This window comes from Prionailurus bengalensis, chromosome B1, assembly GCF_016509475.1.
Source record: "Prionailurus bengalensis isolate Pbe53 chromosome B1, Fcat_Pben_1.1_paternal_pri, whole genome shotgun sequence".
Taxonomy (NCBI): Eukaryota; Metazoa; Chordata; class Mammalia; order Carnivora; family Felidae; genus Prionailurus; species Prionailurus bengalensis.
Genome location: NC_057344.1, coordinates 146261831 through 146282061, shown reverse-complemented (window position 1 = coordinate 146282061; position 20231 = coordinate 146261831). Strand labels below are relative to the sequence as shown.

The window sequence follows — 20231 nt, the reverse complement described above, 5'->3', positions numbered from 1 at the left end:
ATAAATTTGGCACCCCCTCCTGCTAAAATGCTATTTTAGCATTTGTAAAATTGTGTGTACCAGCCTACAGCTCTTGACAGAAACCTCACCTTTCTTTATGTCTCGTTGCCAATGGCTTTATAAATTTTGCAGCTAGGCCAGCATTTATTTATATATATATATATATATATATATATATATATATATATATATATCTAGTAAAAGATACTGGCTTATGTTAGTTGAATATTCATGGCTCGTAGAGGGGGGAGTTGAATTTAATAACTGAAAAGCAGACTCAAGTTTATCAGTAAGGCTGTTCATTTTTATTCAGATTCTCCCCTCTAGTACTTACTCAGTGTTTCCATCTCTGCAATAGAATTATTTGATTTAAAGATCCTCTTACCCTCGTGGGAAGCTTGAAGGACCCAGACTGATTTTCCACAGACTGATTTCAACTAGGATAAGAGTTCCAATGAGTAGCAAAAGCAGTTTCTCAAAATCCTATTTTGTTGGAAAATGTGATTGTGCGGTTTTCCTGTCTTAATGCCTTACCTATTTAATGAGATAGCTGTTGCTACGGTATTGATTTCTAAGCAGTTCTCAATGTCACTTTAAATTTAGAACCTAAATATTTCACCATTTACTATCTTATATCTGAGCTCTATGTCTGTATCCCAGCTGCTCAGAGATAATGTGTTCTAATATCTCCAAAATCAAGTTTTCTGATTAAAATGGATCAGTAGATGAAAAAAGACTACTATTAATCTCAGATCTTGTTACTTAGTCATGGTTTTAGGGATAATTTAGCAGTTTCTTGAATGATCTGAATCTTTCTTTTTCGAAAGTTATCTTTTTCATGTTAATACCTTGATGGGATGATAAAAACAGTAGGAAAAAGGCGACAACACTTGATTTTCCATGGTCACAGACTCTTAATGGAATTCCATAGAGCCGATGACAGTTTTTAAAGATAGTTTGGCTTGGAGAGGGAGGTATAGGGAGGGAGGCACTTGGGAGAAATTTGAAATGTCAAATGAGTGGGATAAATTAATGATGAGAATAAGTGAGATTAACTATTAAGAAGTGCAATTTGGACCAGAGAAAAATATACCTAAGAGGTAGGAAACTTTGTGGTCAGAATGGAACATAATCTAACCCTAAATTAGTGTCCGAGAACTCAGGGTTGGGTATTATCCAGCTACTCCACTTAACATTACGTCAGTGCATTCCTGTGTTGCTACTGTTTTTACTAACATTTTATTGGCTACATTCTATTACATTAAGTCCGTTGGTCATAACTTACATAACCATCTTGCTATCGTTTAATGTCTAGTTCTTAGAACATAGGAAATCGTTTATTCTCAGATTCAGGTCATGGTCTTGTGAACATCATACCAATGAGGTTTGTTCACTTAATGATCCGAAAATGATCTATGTAGGCTTCTGTAATTACGTTACAGAGTGTGCCTAGAACCAAAAGACTATCCAAAGACTCATAATTCTAAAGTTAGGGTATATATAGTTTAAATTAGATGTCTCCTCCCCACTTTGGTTATGAAAACCTGCAATGAATATCATCTTGCCTTTAAGTAATCCAGTGTGTTGTTGAAAAATAAATTCTTATTAGTGTTTAGCGAGCCTTTACTCTGTGCTGGGATTTTTTGCTTAAGTATATCCTTTTATCCTCATAACAGCTGAAGTAGACTATTAGTATTCCTAATTAGTAGATTGTGTGATTGAAGCTTAGAGAAATTAAATAACTTGCCCATGTTAACAGTAAATAAATGGTGAAGACGGGGTTTGAACCTGAATGGTCTACCCAGTGCTTTGCTCTGTAAGTAATTTGGCATTGTTGACATATCACTATTGTTGTTCCTCTTTTTGAAAACATTTATCAAATGTTGTAGAACTTTTGTGAATCAGGAAAGCTAATTTTGCATATAAATCTTAAAAATATTTTGTCAGAAAAAAATCATCTTGTCAGATTCCTCTAATGAAGGGTATTTCTTAACCTGGGACTTTCTGGATAGATTTTAGGGGATCCATAAACTTAGATAGGACATCACTAACCTCTAACAAATTTAGCGTTTTCTCCAGTTGTGAATGTTGGCAACAAACCACAGTAATATTAGCAGTATTTCAGATATTGCCAATAAAAGTCGGAGATACATTAGTATTACAGAGTTGATGCAAAGATCTCAAAATATCATACACACTACTGCTTTGTTATTATGCTAGTTATTAGACCTGCCACTACATGCTGTTATTTAATGCTTAAAAAAAAGTGAGAACAATATTTCAGTAAAACTGGTTTCCTTATAAACTTGTGTATTTTATATTAAACATTCAAAAGGTTGTTCTGAGAAGCTGTCCATATGATTGAGCAGACTGCCCAAGGGTTCTTATGTTACAAAACTTAGCATCTAAGATTCTGAATAAGCATAGATGTTGTTTAGGTAGCTACTGATGTTCTGATTTACACATTAGGGTCCTGAAAGAGTTGAGTTGAAAAATTGAATAACAGAATTATGCATGATGAAAAGAACTTGCTCTTAGGTATGTTCTTATTGGCTTACCAAAGCGTAATTTCTGATAAAATAACTTTAAGGTGTAAGTATAGTATTTAGGATGTGAAGTGAAATGATTGTAAAAGACCATAAACTTAACATTCCTAAGTATTCATTCACTTAAAAACATTTTATTTACTTCAAAAGGCTCCCTAGTACTTAGTGATTGGTTTTATTCCATATATAATTTTGGCCTGGTTCCCTTGGGTTTCATTTCTATTAATTCAAACTCAACATCTCCAGGTGGAGTCCTAAAATACACAGCGATTAAGCTATGGTATGACCAGAGAAATTTTAACTGCTAACGATTGTACTAGACTTTTCATCTTTATAGATCATAAAACAGTCCATTGCAGCTCTAATTATAGCTGTGGCTGAAAATGAGATTGAAACCTAGATGCAGACACAAGATGCCAAGTATACAAATTAAATACACTTGATCTTGGGTGGACTTTATTTGTTATTTTACTATTTTGTGAAGGAGTATTTTGATATCCAGGAAAAGTAGTGATTTTTTTCCCTTCTATTTACTATTTTCCCTTAGTTAAATACTACATTTAGTTCTAGTAACCATAGATTAGGATGGTTACAGTTTACTTCCTGGAAAATATGGGTGAGTAAACAGGCTCCTGGAAACAACACTAAATGGTGCCTTTTTGGTCTCCTATTGCTGCCGGGTACTTGAGTATTGGCACCATGTGTCACTTAAAAGAGCAATTTTTGCAAATCAGCCAGTCAACTTTTAGCCAAATCCTTTTCTGTAAGTTAAACAGAGAACATTTCCATTATATAGATGAGGAAATTGCATTCCTTTCAGAGCCGTTAAGTGACTTGTGCTACCATATTCTAGCTCCTGTCACTGGAAATGTAAGCAAATAGACATTTATTTGGGCAATTAGAATTGCAGTTTGGGAAACCCAGATTCAGGTAGAAATCTGACTCCTGTTTGGAGGAAGACAAAGAGGGGACAGAGTTACAAAAAAGCTAAAAGTCACAAGTGCAGCTCTTATTTGGGTCCTTGATACAAAACAGAGATTGAAACTAGGTTAATTTGGATTGGTTGGGTTAATATGCAAATAAGGGATTGATGCTTGTTAAACCCCATTGGCTTCTTCCAAAGTAAAGAATGGAACAATTCAGGTGTCTGGGTGAGGAGGAAGTTAAGTCTAGGCAGAGGGCTTCTAACTGACAAAAAGTTCATAGTTCCTCCAATGAGGACCTGCATAAATTCCTCCTCCCTTGTGGCTTTTCCATCCGATTGTGAAAAGACTGAGTTAGGCTCGCTTGCTCCATTTTGAAATCTCCTTTTACACTATTAATGGTGAACCAGGACTGACTTCTGGCTTGGGGGAAGTAATTTATACAGCATTTTCCTGCCCTTATTGCTCACCACGCCCCCCACTCTGACTTACTGTTCTTTAATGAAGTCACATGTTAGTACCAGCCCAGCAATGAGGGGAGAATGGTGAAACAGAGAGCTCTACGTCCTGCCTTCTTTGGGGGTCACTTGCAACATTACCTTTTCAGGAAATGTTGCCTGAACAAGCAATGACAGGGTGCAACTTGTGAAAAATACCTAAGTCAAATTGCCCTTTTGGCGTGTATTAATGGCAATGTGGCTAAATCATTTTTTGACCAAACCACATTTTTAGGAGGAAAAAGAGATGTTAAAGTAGTGGAAATGACATATTTGGAATATTTATTGATTTGTAAATATATTAGGACCTATAAAAGAGTCCTGTTCAAAAGTATCTTCAAAATTCACATTTTAAGTGGTAATTTATATACCCTTATGCATTTAGACAATTGAAAATTTTGATCTTAATTTTATAATAATATATTTAATTTTTTATGTTAATTATGTGATTACTAACTTTTACCACATGCTGAATTCTTGGTACATATACTTGAATCGGTTTCCTAGCCTTATCTTTAATATGTCGATAGTGATCATTTTCTGGAAAAAAAAGATCTTACACTTAATTTTAAAATTAAATTTGCTGCAGTTTTTTTTTTAAGTTGCAAACCTTATTATTTTTTTTCTCTAGACAATAGTATTTTTAGTTCTCAAGAAAGTACTTTCCCTACAGATACCAAAGCACCTGGCAAGCTCAGAGCAAATTGCTAAATGGAACATGGTCTCAATTCTAGATTTTTTTCATATTGAAATGTGAAGATATTTTAGCCTAAATATTTTCACAGTTGCTGTTTTAGTGTCTCCTTTCAGAGTACCTTTCTTTGACAAATACTTGTTACATGTCATCAAATAAGTTGTTTCTATTTATGACTTTTCTAATATCTTGTCATGTTTAGATACAGTAGATACAGGTCTTCTCAATTCTATGCCATTGCATTCCAAAATATAAATCTATTCGATGAAAAACAGCTCCATCAAAAGATTCTTCCCACAAATTTGAATATTTTAAATTAGGATTATGCATGTATTTGTTTACTAAGGCCACTGTAAACAAAGTACCACAGACTAGATGGTTTGAAGCAACAGGATGGATCCTCAGACTCTCGGAGACTAGAAGTCTGAAATGAAAGTATCTGCAGAGCTGTGCTCTCCCCGTATCTTCTTGCTGCAAATTCTTACTTTTTTTGGTCTATAGCTGCATGACTCTAAGCCCCTTGCTTCCAGAGTCTGTTTTCCACATTTAACCAGCTATTGAATCATGAAAATCGGGTCATAGCACTCCTCAGAATCAACAAATGGCTTTCTAGCTCAGTAAAAGCCAATACCCCTTCAAAAGTCTGCAGGACCTTATGTGATCTCAAGTTCCGTGACTTCTCTGATTTTATGTCCTGGCCTGGCCCACTTGTCTCCACTGTAGCCATTGGCCTTGGCATTCATCAGACATGCTAGTCATGCTCCTGCCTAGAGTCCCTTGTACTTGCTTTGCACTCCCCTTGGCCTAGAAGTATTTTGTACACATAGCCACATGACATAGTCCCTCATTTCCTTCTTATTGATTGATTGATTGATTGATTGTCAAATTAGCATACTGTGTAGTCTTGGCTTCAGGAGTAGATTCCTGTGAGTCATCACTTACATACAACATCCAGTGCTCATTCCAACAAGTGCCCTCCTCAATGCCCATCATCCGTTTTCCCCACCCCCATCAACCCTCAGTTTGTTCTCTGTATTTAAGAGTCTCTTATGGTTTGCTTCCCTCTCTATTTGTATCTTATTTTTCCTTTCCTTCCCCCATGGTCTTCTGTTAAGTTTCTCTAATGTCACATCTGAGTGAACTCATATGATACCGGTCTTTCTTTGACTGACTTATTTTGCTTAGCATAATAGCCTCCAGTTCCATTCATGTTGTTGCAAATGGCAAGATGTCATTCTTTTTCATTGCTGAGTAGTATTCCATTGCATATATAAGCCACATCTTTGTTACCCATTCATCAGTTGATGGACATTTGGGGTCTTTCCATAATTTGGCTATTGTTGACAGTGCTGCTATAAATATTGGGGTGCATGTGCCCCTTCAAATTAGCACTCCCATATCCTTTGGATAAATTCCTAGTAGTGTTATTGTTGGGTCATAGGGTAATTCTATTTTTAATTTTTTGAGGACCCTCCATACTGTTTTCCAGAGTGGCTGCACCAGTTTGCATTCCCACCAACAGTGCAAGAGGGTTCCCCTTTCTCTATACCCTTGCCAATATCTGTTTCCTGAGTTGTTAATTTTAGCTACTCTGCATGTGGGTTCAATTTTATTTCCCTGATGATAGGTGATATTGAGCATCTTTTCATGTGTCTGTTTGCCATCTGGATGTTTTCTTTGGAAAAGTGTCTATTCATGTCTTCTGCCCATTTCTTCACTGGGTTATTTGTTTTTCAGTGTTCAGTTTGGTAAATTCTTTATAGATTTTGGAAACTAACCCTTTATTTGATATGTCACTTACAAATATCTTCTCCCATTCTGTCAGTTGTCTTTTAGTTTTGTTGATTGTTTCCTTTGCTGTGCAGAAGCTTTTTATCTTGATGAGGTCCTAATAGTTCATTTTTGCTTTTATTTCCCTTGCCTTTGGCAACATGTCAAATAAGAAGTTGCTGCGGCTGAGGTCAAAGAGGTTGCTGCCTATTTTCTCCTGTAGGATTTTGATGGTTTCCTGTCTCACATTTAGGTCTTTCAGCCATTTTGAATTTATTTTTGTGTGTAGTATAAGGAAGTGGTCCAGTTTCATTCTTCTGCATGTTGCTGTCCAGTTCTCCCAGCACCATTTGCTGAAGAGACTGTCTTTTTCCCACTGGATACTCTTCCCTGCTTTGTCAAACATTAGTTGGCCATATATTTGTGGGTCTATTTCTGAGTCTTCTATTCCATTCCATTGGTCTGTGTGTCTGTTTTTGTGCCAATACCATACTGTCTTGATGATTACAGCTTTGTAGTACAGGCTAACGTCTGGGATTGTGATACTTCCGGATTGGTTTTCTTTTTACCATTACTTTGGCTATTTGGAGTCTTTTGTGGTTCCATGTAAATTTTAGGATTGTTTGTTCTAGCTCTGTAAAAAATGCTGGTGCTGTTTTCATTGGGATTGCATTGAATGTGTAGACTGCTTTGCGTAGTATTGACAGTTTAACAATATTTGTTCTTCCTATCCAAGAGCATGGAATGTTTTTCCATTTCTTTGTGTCTTCTTCAGTTTCTTTCATATGCTTTCTATAGTTTTCAGCATGTATTTCTTTTACCTCTCTGGTTAGGTTTATTCCTGGGTATTTTATGGTTCTTGGCACAATTGTAAATGGGATCGATTCCTTGATATCTCTTTCTGTTGCTTCATTATTGTACAGAAATGCAATCGATTTCTGTACATTGATTTTATATCCTACAACTTGGCGGAATTCCTATGTCAGTTCTGGCAGTTTTTGGGTGGAGTCTTTCGGATTTTCCATATAGAGTACCATGTCATCTGCGAAGAGTGAACGTTTGACTTCTTTGCCTTTTCTCTCCTCTGCTTCTCCCATCCTCGCTGTCACTGTATTTAGTTTATTTTGCATACCATTTATAGCATTTTAAAAAAAATCATTGTGACTATTTCTTAGGTCTTTGATCTCTGCAGCAATAGATTCTGTGCTGTCTTCTATGCTTTTAGTCTTATGCTATTAGTCTTATGACCGTTATCCTAAATTCTTGTTCAGATATATTGTTTATATCTGTTTTGAGCAATTCTCTGGCTGTCATTTCTTTCTGGAATTTCTTTTGAGGAGAATTCTTCCGTTTCATCATTTTGGGTAGGTTTTTGTCTTTACGTGTTTTAATAGCTGGTTATGTATCCTGTACATGTGAACACTACTATATTAAAAATGGGTCACACACTGTCCAGGGCCTGGCCCTTCAGGAGGTGTTTTTGGAATGTGTCACATCCTCTCTGTTGTTGCGTATTTGGCTGCTCTATCCCACTGATCAGTCCTCTGCAAAGCTTCTCTTTGCTCATGGTAGTGGAATGTTTGGAGCTTCAATCAGGTGTGCTTTGATGTGTTCGTTGAAATAACCTGGAAAAAAGGAAAGGGCAGGAGACCCGATCCAATACAAAGAGAAAAATGAAAGGGGTGAAAAAAGAAAAAGACACCAAGCAAAGAATCAAAGAAACTGTAAGGCTTAATCCAGAGAGAGTGAAAGGAAAATAAAGAAGGAGATACAGAAAAGGTGTAAAAAGTATAGAGTAAAAATGCCTGATTAAACAAACAAAAAGAAATAAAACAGATAAAGAGCGAAAAAAATATATATATACTAAGAATTGACCAAAAATCAAATCAGAGACTATGAACCTGATTCCAAAGGGAAAACAAGAAAAAGGTAGAAAGAAAAAGAAGTGAAAAAAGAAGAGAAGGAAAGAAACGAGATAGAGAAAAAGAAAAGAGAGACTAACAGGCAAAAACACAAAACAGTTGTCTGTTGGTCCGGGGACGTGCCGGGGACCGGTGACTGTGCTGGTTGGGGGGGGTGGGGGTTGGCGGTAGAGAGGCCATCTGGGTTACTCAGTGTCAGTCTCAGTCTGGTAGATAAGCAGTTGCCAGGCTCGGAGGGGTGGGGTTTGGTGTAAGCACATCCCGCTTCCACTGGGGGCCGCTGTCCTGTTTCCTGAAGCCCCACTGTGTTGGCGGGGTGGCGATAGATGGGGACACCCCAATCTCTCCTCCCCAGATGGGTGTCTCAAAGCACGCTGCCCAGGCAGCCCTCACAGAGTAGCCTGGGCGGTCAGCCTGTCCTGCTCCAGTCTCCCCCGCCGCCTAGGTTCTCGGCCGGGATTCAAAACCTGATGTCTTGGATCCCGCTCTGCGTGGACCGATCCTGGGGTAGCGCCACTCCACCTCTGGCTGGCTCCTGCAGGGTCTTTTGTCCTTGGGGGGGGGGGGGAGGGGCAATAAACCCTCTTCCCACAGTACTCAAGGGAGGGGACTGCCCTCTCCCAGTGCGCCCCTGAGATCGCTACCGCACCCTGGGGCCAGCTCCCTGCTCCCCAGGCGTTCACACACGGCAGCGGCTTCACTCCTAGAAAGTCAGCATTTGTCACAAGTTTGCAAAGGAGAAATGCACTGTATTTCTCGTTCCCCAGTACCCGGTCCGGAGAGGGTTTCCTCTTGTCCTGACACTAGACCGCAGACCACAGCTTCTCTTGCGCTCCCTTTTGCCTCTCCGCAGAAGGGGTTCCGCTCCTCCGTGCCTGTGCTATTTTATCTCGCCCATGTCACGTACATGCCCTTCTGTTCTGCCAAGCTGTCTCCCTCCACCTGTGGAGATCCTTCTGCCACTCCGCAGATTGATTTCCAGGGCGTTCCCAGTGTTCTAACCTCAATACAGCTGTGTTTGAGGGACGAGGGAAATCCTGGTCCCCCTACTTCTCCACCATCTTAACTCCTACCCCCGAGCATGTGATTCTTGATCTCAGGGTTGTGGGTTCAAGCCCCACAATGGGTGTACAGAGTTCTTAAAAGAAAAATCTGCTCTCCTCCAGCAGGCACTCCTCGCAGCCTCTGAGCTCCATTCCCATGCCCTCTGGCAGCATCTGGAGAGAGGTGTCCCTGCCGCTTTGCCCCTCAGGGCTCCCTAAAGCCCCCTGGGAATGGAGGAGGCATCCTCATTGGGTGGGCTCCTGGTGATGCTTTATACCCGGGTTGACAGCAGGCGCGGTGATTGCCTCAGCTGCGGTTTCTATCCCTGCTACGGCCACTTCTGGCTCACCTTCATTTTTTTTTTTTAATTTAAGTTTATTTATTTTGAGAGAAAAAGAGAGCAGGAGGAGCAGAGAGAGTGAGAGAGAGAGAGAGAATCCCAAGCAGGCTTCACACTGTCAGTGCAGAGCCAGATGTGGGGCTCGAACTCACAAACTGTGAGATCATGACCTGAGCTGGAACCAAGAGTTGGTCACTTAACCGACTGAGCCACCCATTTCCTTCATTTATGATGAAATATCACCAGATTAATCAGAATTAAGACACACCTTAACCCATCTGTATAATATGACAGCTCTGGCCCCCAGATATGCCCTTTCCCTCTGTTTTTCACACATGATATAAATATTCGCCTTTTAAAAAAATGTGCTTATTATGTCTTCTTCAACTGGATTGTAGTTCCCGTAAAAGTGGGCAGTTTGTTTTGTACACTGTTATTTATATTTTCAGTGTCTAGAATAGTGCCTGGCAGATATAAGGTTTTCAGTGTGTATTTATTAAGTCAATAAACATTGGGCTTGTAAGTGAGGCGTTTTAACCAAGGAAGTGGCATGATTAGATTTGGAAAATCACTCTGGCTGCGGTGCAGATGATGGATGGTAGAGATTGACTTGAGCCAGGGAAACTCTTAGGAGCTGTGGGCTTCTATGGCTGAAATTCACACTAGTATTGATATTTAACATGTTTCAACAGTGTGCGTGCTGAAAGGTCTCATTTGTTTTTGCACTGAGCTAGGTAATGTGTGTGTTTACCAGTTCTTCCAGCATATAGGCTGATAGGGGCATCCTTCCTTTGAGTCTCCACTAATTCCTGCTTGCCTCATTTATCCTTATATCATATCTCCCACAAATCCAGGCTTGCCCAGGCTCTGCAGGGATTGAGGGAACCAATAGGCAGAGCCAGCTGCTACTGAAAAATCCTCAAAGTTCCTTTTATAATTGGGTGGCAGTCTTCTGAGTATTTACCCATAAATACCAACTAGACGAGGCTATAACGTGTCAGCTATAGTTAGCAAACTCACTTAGCACATCTGTGCTGTAAAGTAAGCCCTGTCTTCTCTCAGACCCCAACGTGGTGCAGTCAAGTTTAATCTGTATATAGATTGTCTGCCTTTGGAAGTCATGAGTCCATTTATGCCACGGTCAACTCTGACACTCTCAGAGTCACACAGCTTTGTAATATCTAAGCCATAATTATCGTGGATTATGTTCAGTGATTGCCAGTTTCACGGTAACCTATGAACGAATCGTTGTAACAGAGAATCAACTAATAAAACATGTCAGCAGCAGCAGTTTCTATTCATATACTATAAAATGTAACATAGGGCTCAGGTGATTTTGTAATTTAAAATACAAATGCATGTTCTTTGTTACAAGAGTGAATTCTAGTGTATCAGCAGATAAGCTTAGGTATTTTACCCTAAGTGAATATGTTGGCACAGTTTAATTTATGGAAAGTATTTATTGATTTATTTATTGACTTATTATTTTTATGACTCTTAGAAATGAGTCATTCTGGAATTACTGCAGCCTTTAGTATTTTATAATAGAAGAGTTCCTCGTTCTCTTAGAATTAAAAGATCACTTAAATGAATTAATAAAAAATGAGCACTAGAAGTTCATAGTAAATAGTGAAAAAAGTTTGTTACCTAATCTTGAAAGATAACATTTAAACTCAGAAGTAAGTATGTTATCTTAACTTCATTTATTTTTTTTTATTTTTTTTTAAATTTTTTTTTCAACGTTTATTTATTTTTGGGACAGAGAGAGACAGAGCATGAACGGGGGAGGGGCAGAGAGAGAGGGAGTCACAGAATCGGAAACAGGCTCCAGGCTCTGAGCCATCAGCCCAGAGCCCGACGCGGGGCTCGAACTCACGGACCGTGAGATCGTGACCTGGCTGAAGTCGGACGCTTAACCGACTGCGCCACCCAGGCGCCCCATCTTAACTTCATTTAAACTTGATCTTAAACTTTAACAGAATAAAAGCTCCAGGACCAGATGGCTTCATGGGTGAAATTTACCAAACATTTAAGGAAGAAATAATACCAATTCTGCAGAAACTCTTCTGGAAATTTGAAGAGGATGGGATATATCCTAACTCATTTTATAAAGGCAGCATCACCCTGATACCAAAATCATACAAAGACGTTACAAGAAAAGAAAACTATAAATAAATACCTGTCATGCACATAGAAGCAAAAAATTTAACAAAATTTTAGATAAAATCCTGAATATCTGGAAAGGATAAGCACATCGTGACCAAGTGAGGCTTATCCCAGGAATGCAAGATTGGCTTAACATTTGAAAATCAATCAATATAATTCATCATATTAACAGACTAAAACCAAAAAAAAAAAAAAAATCATGTGGTCATATGATTATCTCTATACACACACATTAAAAAAACTTTGACAATATACTGATATAAATAAAGTTCCATCAAACTAAGAGTAAACCTAAATCACAGAACTAAATGTATAACCTGAACACATAAAACTAGAAGGAGACGTTGAAGAAAACCTTTGTGACCTTAAGTTAGGCGAAGATTTCTTATATGCCTCACCATAAAAGGAAAAGGAAAACTGATGGAAATACATCAAAATTGAGAGCTGATCTTCGAAAGACACAGTTAAGAGAATGAAAAGGCAAAGCACAAAGTAGGAGAAAATATTTCAAATCACTTTTCTGATAAAGGACTTGGATATACCTGCTGTATGACCCAGCCATTCTACTCCTAGGTATTTGCTCATTGTGCATACAATGACTTGTACATGAATGTCTATAACAGCTTTATTTGCCATGAGTAAAAGCTGGAAACAACCCAAATATCCATCAATAATTGGATGGATAAACAAATTTTGGTATATCCATACAATGGAAAACTACTCAACAATAAAAAGAAATGAACTATGGATACATGCAACAACATGAATGAATCTTAATTATGCTGAGTGAGAGTAGCTGGATAAAAAAGAGTATGTTGTGCATGATTCCATTTGTACAAAATTTGTGATGATACAAACTAAGATATAGTGACAGGAAGCAGACCAGTGGTTGCCTGTTGATTGAGGAGGAACATGGCCAGGACAGGGGGAATGGTGAGATTTAGAAAAGAGTACCAGAATTCTTACAGGAGTTTCATTTGCTTGATCATGGTGATAGTTTCCTAGGTATATACATATATTACAACATCAAATTGCACACTTTAAATATGTACAATATATTTTATGTCAGTTATACTTCTTTATTATTTTTAAAATTTACTTATTTATTTTGAGAGGGAGAGAGAGCAGGGAAAGGGCAGAGAGAGAGAGAGAGAGAGAGAGAGAGAATCCCAAGTAGCTTCCGTGCTGCTCGTGCAGAGCCAATGCAGGGCTCGAACCCATGAACCGTGAGATCATGACGTGAGCGTAACCAAGAGTCATATGCCTAACTGACTGAGCCACCCAGGCGTCCCTGTCAGTTATACTTCAATACAGCTATTATAAAATTAGGACAGTGGAGCAAGTGGAGCAAGACTGATCAATAAATTTGCCACGATTTTCCTTGTCTTGAAAGCTATCAAGTTTTTGGTGAAACGTAGACAAGTCAGAATCAAAAGTTGAGTTTACTTACAGCTATAAAGTCTAGTTGTAATTGTATTCTCTAATCTGTTTATTTGCTCAATTAATTGTTTACCTATGGTAATGATTATTTTTAAAATATACTTTTGTATTGAATTGAGCAGGTAGTTTTCGAACATGGTCATGCACATGAATACCTGTGGGAACTTGTCAGACATGCAGATTTCCAGGGTGTTCTCAATCATGGGTTGGGGAATCTGCAACTTGAGCAAACTTCCCAGGCAACTTTGGTGTATGTATCCATAGATCACATTGCAGCATCACTTCTTTTTTTTTTTTTTTTGGTGCAAAAAAGGTAATTTTTTTTATTTTTATTTTTTTCAGTATATGAAATTTATTGTCAAATTGGTTTCCATACAACACCCAGTGCTCATCCCAAAAGGTGCCTTCCTCGGGGCGCCTGGGTGGCGCAGTCGGTTAAGCGTCCGACTTCAGCCAGGTCACGATCTCGCGGTCCGTGAGTTCAAGCCCCGCGTCAGGCTCTGGGCTGATGGCTCAGAGCCTGGAGCCTGTTTCCGATTCTGTGTCTCCCTCTCTCTCTGCCCCTCCCCCGTTCATGCTCTGTCTCTCTCTGTCCCAAAAATAAATAAACGTTGAAAAAAAAAATTAAAAAAAAAAAAAAAAAAAGGTGCCTTCCTCAATACCCATCACCCACCCTCCCCGCCCTCCCACCCCCCATCAACCCTCAGTTTGTTCTCAGTTTTTAAGAGTCTCTTATGCTTTGGCTCTCTCCCACTCTAACCTCTTTTTTTTTTTTTTTTTTCCTTCCCCTCCTCCATGGGTTTCTGTTAAGTTTCTCAGGAGCCACCTAAGAGTGAAAACATATGGTATCTGTCTTTCTCTGTATGGCTTATTTCACTTAGCATCACACTCTCCAGTTCCATCCACGTTGCTACAAAGGGCCATATTTCGTTCTTTCTCATTGCCCTGTAGTACTCCATTGTGTATACAAACCACAATTTCTTTATCCATTCATCAGTTGATGCTCTTTATCCATTGATCAGTTTAGGCTCTTTCCATAATTTGGCTATTGTTGAGAGTGCTGCTATAAACATTGGGGTACAAGTGCCCCTATGCATCAGTACTCCTGTATCCCTTGGGTAAATTCCTACCAGTGCTATTGCTGGGTCATAGGGTAGGTCTATTTTTAATTTTCTGAGGAACCTCCACACTGCTTTCCAGAGTGGCTGCACCAATTTGCATTCCCACCAACAGGCAGCATCACTTCTTAATAGAACAATGTTCACGTCAAAATGGTGCAAACTTGGATAGACACGTTGGACCACTGGTGCCCGATTGAAAAGGAGTATTCTTGATCTAGTTCATTGTCCCCCTGCCCCCCCTCCCCCTGTATATATATGTCCTCTTAGAAAGGACAGTTGACTTATTTGAAAGGGGCAGGAAATTTGCATTTTTTTTTGTGTTGGTTGATATTCATGTTGCCTGCTCTCATTAGAAAATAAAAAGTGTACAGGTACTAGAAAGAATTCAGGTGCTGTAAGGTTTCCTTTTCTCTTTTTTCTCTTCTGCTTCTTCCCCCGCCTCCTTTTCCATTCTTCACGATATTCATTGACCTGCATTTGGGGTTTTGTGTAATAATCATGTGCTACATACAGATCTGCTTCCGCCAGGCCTTTCAATAGTGAAAGGACAGGGGGAGCAGGAAGAAAGAACCATCTTATACTTTATCAGGTACCTTAAAAAAACAAACACACAGTAAGAGCAACATTAATTCACCACTTTGAAGTTTGAGATCACGGAGAGCAAGAAAGCCTTTTCAATATATGTATTTCTTTCTGCTTTTCTGGGGGTTGATTTAAGGTTGCTCATTTGGAGAATCACAGATGTGTTGTTCACTCTTGTAACTTAAGATTATGCGGTTGAATGTTCCTTACTGTCTTTTTAGTGCTATATTTATTCTTTGTTTTCCACAGACATGATGCCATCATTATCTCAGGAACTGAAATGGCCAAACAAATCCAGAAAGAAATACAGAGAGGTGTGGAATCATGGATTTCCCTTGGGAACAGAAGACCTCACCTCAGTATCATTTTAGTGGGTGATAACCCAGCAAGCCACACGTACGTCAGGAAGAAGATCAGAGCTGCGTCTGCTGTAGGTGGGGATGCGTTTTAGTTGTTCTTGTTAATAAGTCATGTCTTCTTATGTTCCTTCAAAGTGCAATAATTGTCAGTGAGAATTGCCAAACAAGTGCCATTTGAATAACATTTATCATTATTACCATTACTATTAGAGATGAGTTACCCAAGTTTATATTCATTTCTTAATGTTTTTCTCCAGCTTTCTTACTGAATTAATTTGATGTGATTTCAGATCCTATGGTGATATGTCAGAGGAACACTGCACATTTAAAGAGCCCATTTTTAGGGGTGCCTTGGTGGCTCGGTCGGTTGAGCGTCTGACTTTGGCTCAGGTCATGATCTCGCAGTTTGTGAATTCGAGGCCCACATCGGGCTCTGTGCCGTCAGCCTGTCAGCACAGAGCCCACTCCAGATCCTCTGTCCCCCTCTGTCTGCCCCTCCCCACTGGCGCTCTCTCAAAACGAAATAAACATTAAAGGGCCCATTTTTAGGTATAGCATAGGGAATGTAGTCAGTAATATTGTAATAGCATTGTATGGTGACCATTGTAGCTACACTTGTGATTAGCCTAGCTAGCAAAATGAACATACTTGTCGAATCACCATGTTGTATACCTGAGACTGGTGTAACATTGTGTGTCAGCTGTATTTCAATTTTTTTTTTAAAAAAGGCCTATTTTTATTATACTTGCTTTAATCAGATAATAAACCTGGCCAGTTCGCTCTGCTGAACTTGGCCTAATAATGGTGGTGAGGGGTATTAACATATTTACTAGATTCACATCCCCTAACAGTAGCTTATCACAAATAAATGCAATAAGATACTGGGCCAAAAATTGAGTGTGAATCATGAGAAAACATCTGTACTCTTTGAGACATCCCTTTTAGTGGTGGTTTGAACATCATTTTTGTAGAAGGTCCTTTGCTTCCAATGAGGTAAGGCGCAGAGGAAACTTTTTACGCACCGTGTAAGACACCGTTGTTGAAAAACCACATCTTTGCTGGTCAAATGACTCTCTCTGTGTTTGTTGTTCTTCCAGGGATCCGTAGTGAGATCATTCTAAAACCAAAGGATGTTTCTCAGGAAGAACTTTTGGATATAACTGATCAATTGAATATGGACCCACGAGTCAGTGGTATATTGGTTCAGTTACCACTACCAGGTACCTAAGGCTCTTGTATATGTCTGCTTTGGTGAGGAAAAAGGGCGTCTTTCAACATTCTATCACGGCACTGCAAGTAGTTTAGGAAATACGTTCACGAAGGGACTAGCTCTTACGCTAGCAGGTAATTGTTGGCAAAGCCTGGATGACTTCTGCTTGCAATGACTGAAACTTGTAAAGGAAAAATGTAGGAAAAAATTACACATAGTCCTTACTTTGTACAATAGCCCCAAGACCGTGACAATGACCGTGCATGCTGAAACCAGGCAAAGCAACCTCAAAAACCCAATGGGAAAAACAACAGTCATTCTCTGACCTTTATTTTTTTATTTTTTTAAACAAAAATTAAAAGAAATATTTTTTAATGTTTATTTATTTTTGAAAGAGAGAGAGAGAGTGGGGGAGGGGTAGCGAAGGAGGGAGACACAGAATCTGAAGCAGACTCCAGGCTTTGAACTGTCAGCATAGAGCCTGACGCGGGGCTCGAACTCACGAACTGTGAGGTCATGACCTGAGCTGAAGTCGGACGCTTAACCGACTGAGCCACCCAGGCGCCCCTTAAACAAAATTTTTTTAATGTTTATTCATTTTTGAGAGACACAGAGAGACAGAGTGTGAGTGGGGGAAGGGCAGAGAGAGAGGGAGACACAGAATCTGAAGCAAGCTCCAGGATGAGCTGTCAGCACAGAGCCCGATGTGGGGCTCAAACTCATAAACCGTGAGATCATGACCTCAGCTGAAGTTGGACACTTACCCGACTGAGCCAACCAGGCGCCCCTCGTTCTCTGACCTTTAAAATGTTCTCCCAAAACATTAAAAACTCTCTTTCTGTGGTTCATACACATATAGGGAAATGGAACACACAAAAAAGAGGGAAGCTAATATTTGTTCAGCACACTATAAATTAAAACATTAGAAACATCGAGAATTCAAGTGTTATTTCTTTGCAAAAAACTTGTTCAGAGGAGCTTGCACGGGAGCTTGCCTTCTCATCATGTAACTTACAATATGGAGCAAGCGTCTTTCCTGGGCCTTGGTGAATTCAACTGCATATTCCTCTCTAAGTTTGGATCAGTTTCCATTTCGTCCTTTGTAATCATTTGCCAAGCAGTCTTCTTATGGTTCGTAGTTTTTCCACGGTTCTGAAATCTCTCTGAGAGTTTCTTTTATGGGATGGTTTATGCTGGTGCCACTTCCTCTGGGATGTTGTCATCGTTTTGTCATAAGAACCTTCTTCATGTACGGGAGACAGTCCACCTTCATCAGAGCTTCTGTGGCTGCATATCCACATTGTTCGGAAGGGCCCAGAGTCAACATTCCAGGGTCACCTCATTCCTGCACAACCCATTTCCATTCAATCAGAGTCCTACCGGAGCACTTAATCATAGCTCTTCCCTTGCTGGGGGCACAGGTTTCTGTTATTTTTGCTTTGCTGTTGCCATTTTCAGACCTTCTGTTCACATCTCATTTCACTTCCAGTGTCACCACATTTTATTTTTTTGCTGCCCTGTCACCTTTACAGGTTAATTCCCTCTGTTGATTACTACTTTTGTGAAATGTCTTGTAAGTTGACCACCGGGAGACCAGGAAGAAGTATGATTTGCTGTTGATGTTTGACCCAAATAACAAATGTGCAGTGATCAATCATCAACGGACTTTTAAAGAAGTGTCAAATGTGTTGCTCAGGGAACATGATGCTCATCTTTATTTACATGGTGATTTGTGAACCAGAGGGCCAGCAGTTCTTACATAATTACTCACAGTTAATTTACCATGATAACTGAACTTTGAACTGTGCTATTGGACGATTGGTGCTATTTAAGTAAATTGTGGCTGTGAAATTCATGTGTATTTCAACTGAGTGAAGTGAGGACTGCCATATAGGATAGATTACAGAAGGTTTTTTTTTTTAATTTTTTTAAATGTTTATTTATTTTTGAGAGAGAGACAGAGTGTGAGTGGGGGAGGAGCAGAGAGAGAGGGAGACACAGAATCTAAAGCAGGCTCCAGGCTCTGAGCTGTCAGCACAGAGCCTGTCAGGGGGCTCGAACCCACGAACCATGAGATCATGACCTGAGCCGGTGTCAGATGCTTAACTGACTGAGCCACCCAGGTGCCCCTAGATTACAGTAGTTTTGAGTTCTTCTATAAGTTTTGACTTGCAGAAAGTAAAAAGTGAATGGTGCTATTGCATGAGATCCTTGTGTGGTATTGATTATACTTTATCCAACAATATAACTTAATTCCTTGGTATATAACTATCGTGCTATTTGAATTGTACCAAAAATTCACATTTCTAATTCTCATACGGATTTATTAGCATTGCAAATCTGTACAAAAAAATTTGGCAGTGGGTTTAAGCCCAATTGTTTGGCTCATATTAAAAAAAAAACAAAAACAAAAACAAAAAACAGTCTTCTTTGTACCATAATTGCCAAGCACTCTTCTTGTGGTTTGTAGTTTTTAAAAAATTTCTCCCAGCTGTAGTTGTACTGAATTCAAATAATTATTAAAAAACACATCAAAAATTTACAAATTTACAAATCTAAAACATTAGATTTAGTTTGTTTTAAAAATTAAATGCAGGGGCGCCTGGGCGTCTCAGTCAGTTGAGCATCCGACTTCTGCTCAGGTCATGATACCACGGTTCAGGAGTTCGAACCCCACTCTGCTATCAAAGCAGAGCCAGCTTGGAATTCTCTGTCCCCCTCTCTTTCTGCCCTTACCCTGCGCCCACAACCTTTATCTATCTCTCTCTCTCTCAAAAATAAACAAATTAAAAAAATTAAATTCATATCTGTAGAAATTTTTACCTGTTTTGGGCAACCTTTCTGTTGGCGAATTTATTAGAAAATTGCCACTAGATGGCACTGTTGGTCTGTCTGTAGTAAAATTGCTTGCGTCTTGTGTTCCTTCTAAAGAGTGAGAAGCATAGCACCAAAGGGACTGTGGTAATAACAAATATCTTGATGCTCTAAGAAAGAACAATTCTCTATGTTGCCGAAGAGCCAATAATATACAAAATAAGAATGGCTAAAATTTATTACATTAAACATTTATTTATTATGTCTCAGGAACTTTACATTTATTACTTCATTGAATCCTGATACTAATCCTGGGTAGTCGGAGCTCTTATTATGGACATTTCACTGGTGTTAAGATTTGAGGCACAGAAAGCTTAAGTAGCTTCCCCTAAGGTCACCGGGTTGATAAGTAATTGAGCTGGGATGGAAGGAAGACTGGTTCCTCGTGCCATTACTTTTAACCATCGTGTTACCCTCACCAGCAAATTGGTGGTAGCTAGTGAGTAATGTATCATACTATGTGGCAAGTATTCCTTTATACGGATAATTTTATCTACTCCTCAAAGCAGCCTTATGAGTAGGAATTGTTTTCTTTATTTTACATATGAGAAGACTCGTCTATATTACTTAACCTACCTTATACTGGGACATATGGTGTGTTGATGAATAGAAAAAATTGGTTAAAGTAGAAAATTATAGAACAATGCATATTTACCTTAAATACTGTTTTATAACATAAATCATTTAAATACTCGGTTATTCATCAGTCTTTTGTTGTGGGTCCACAGATCTTTGGAACTTAC

General features: G+C 39.1%; 1 protein-coding gene across 1 annotated transcript in view; it reads left to right on the top strand.

Annotated features, from left to right (window-relative positions):
- Window positions 1-20231, top strand: part of MTHFD2L (methylenetetrahydrofolate dehydrogenase (NADP+ dependent) 2 like) — a 148157-nt gene that overhangs the window by 3073 nt on the left and 124853 nt on the right. The window contains exons 2-3 of the mRNA XM_043572477.1: window positions 15295-15479; window positions 16502-16624. Of these exons, the coding sequence (XP_043428412.1) occupies window positions 15295-15479; window positions 16502-16624 (308 nt within the window). The remainder of the gene's footprint in view (window positions 1-15294; window positions 15480-16501; window positions 16625-20231) is intronic.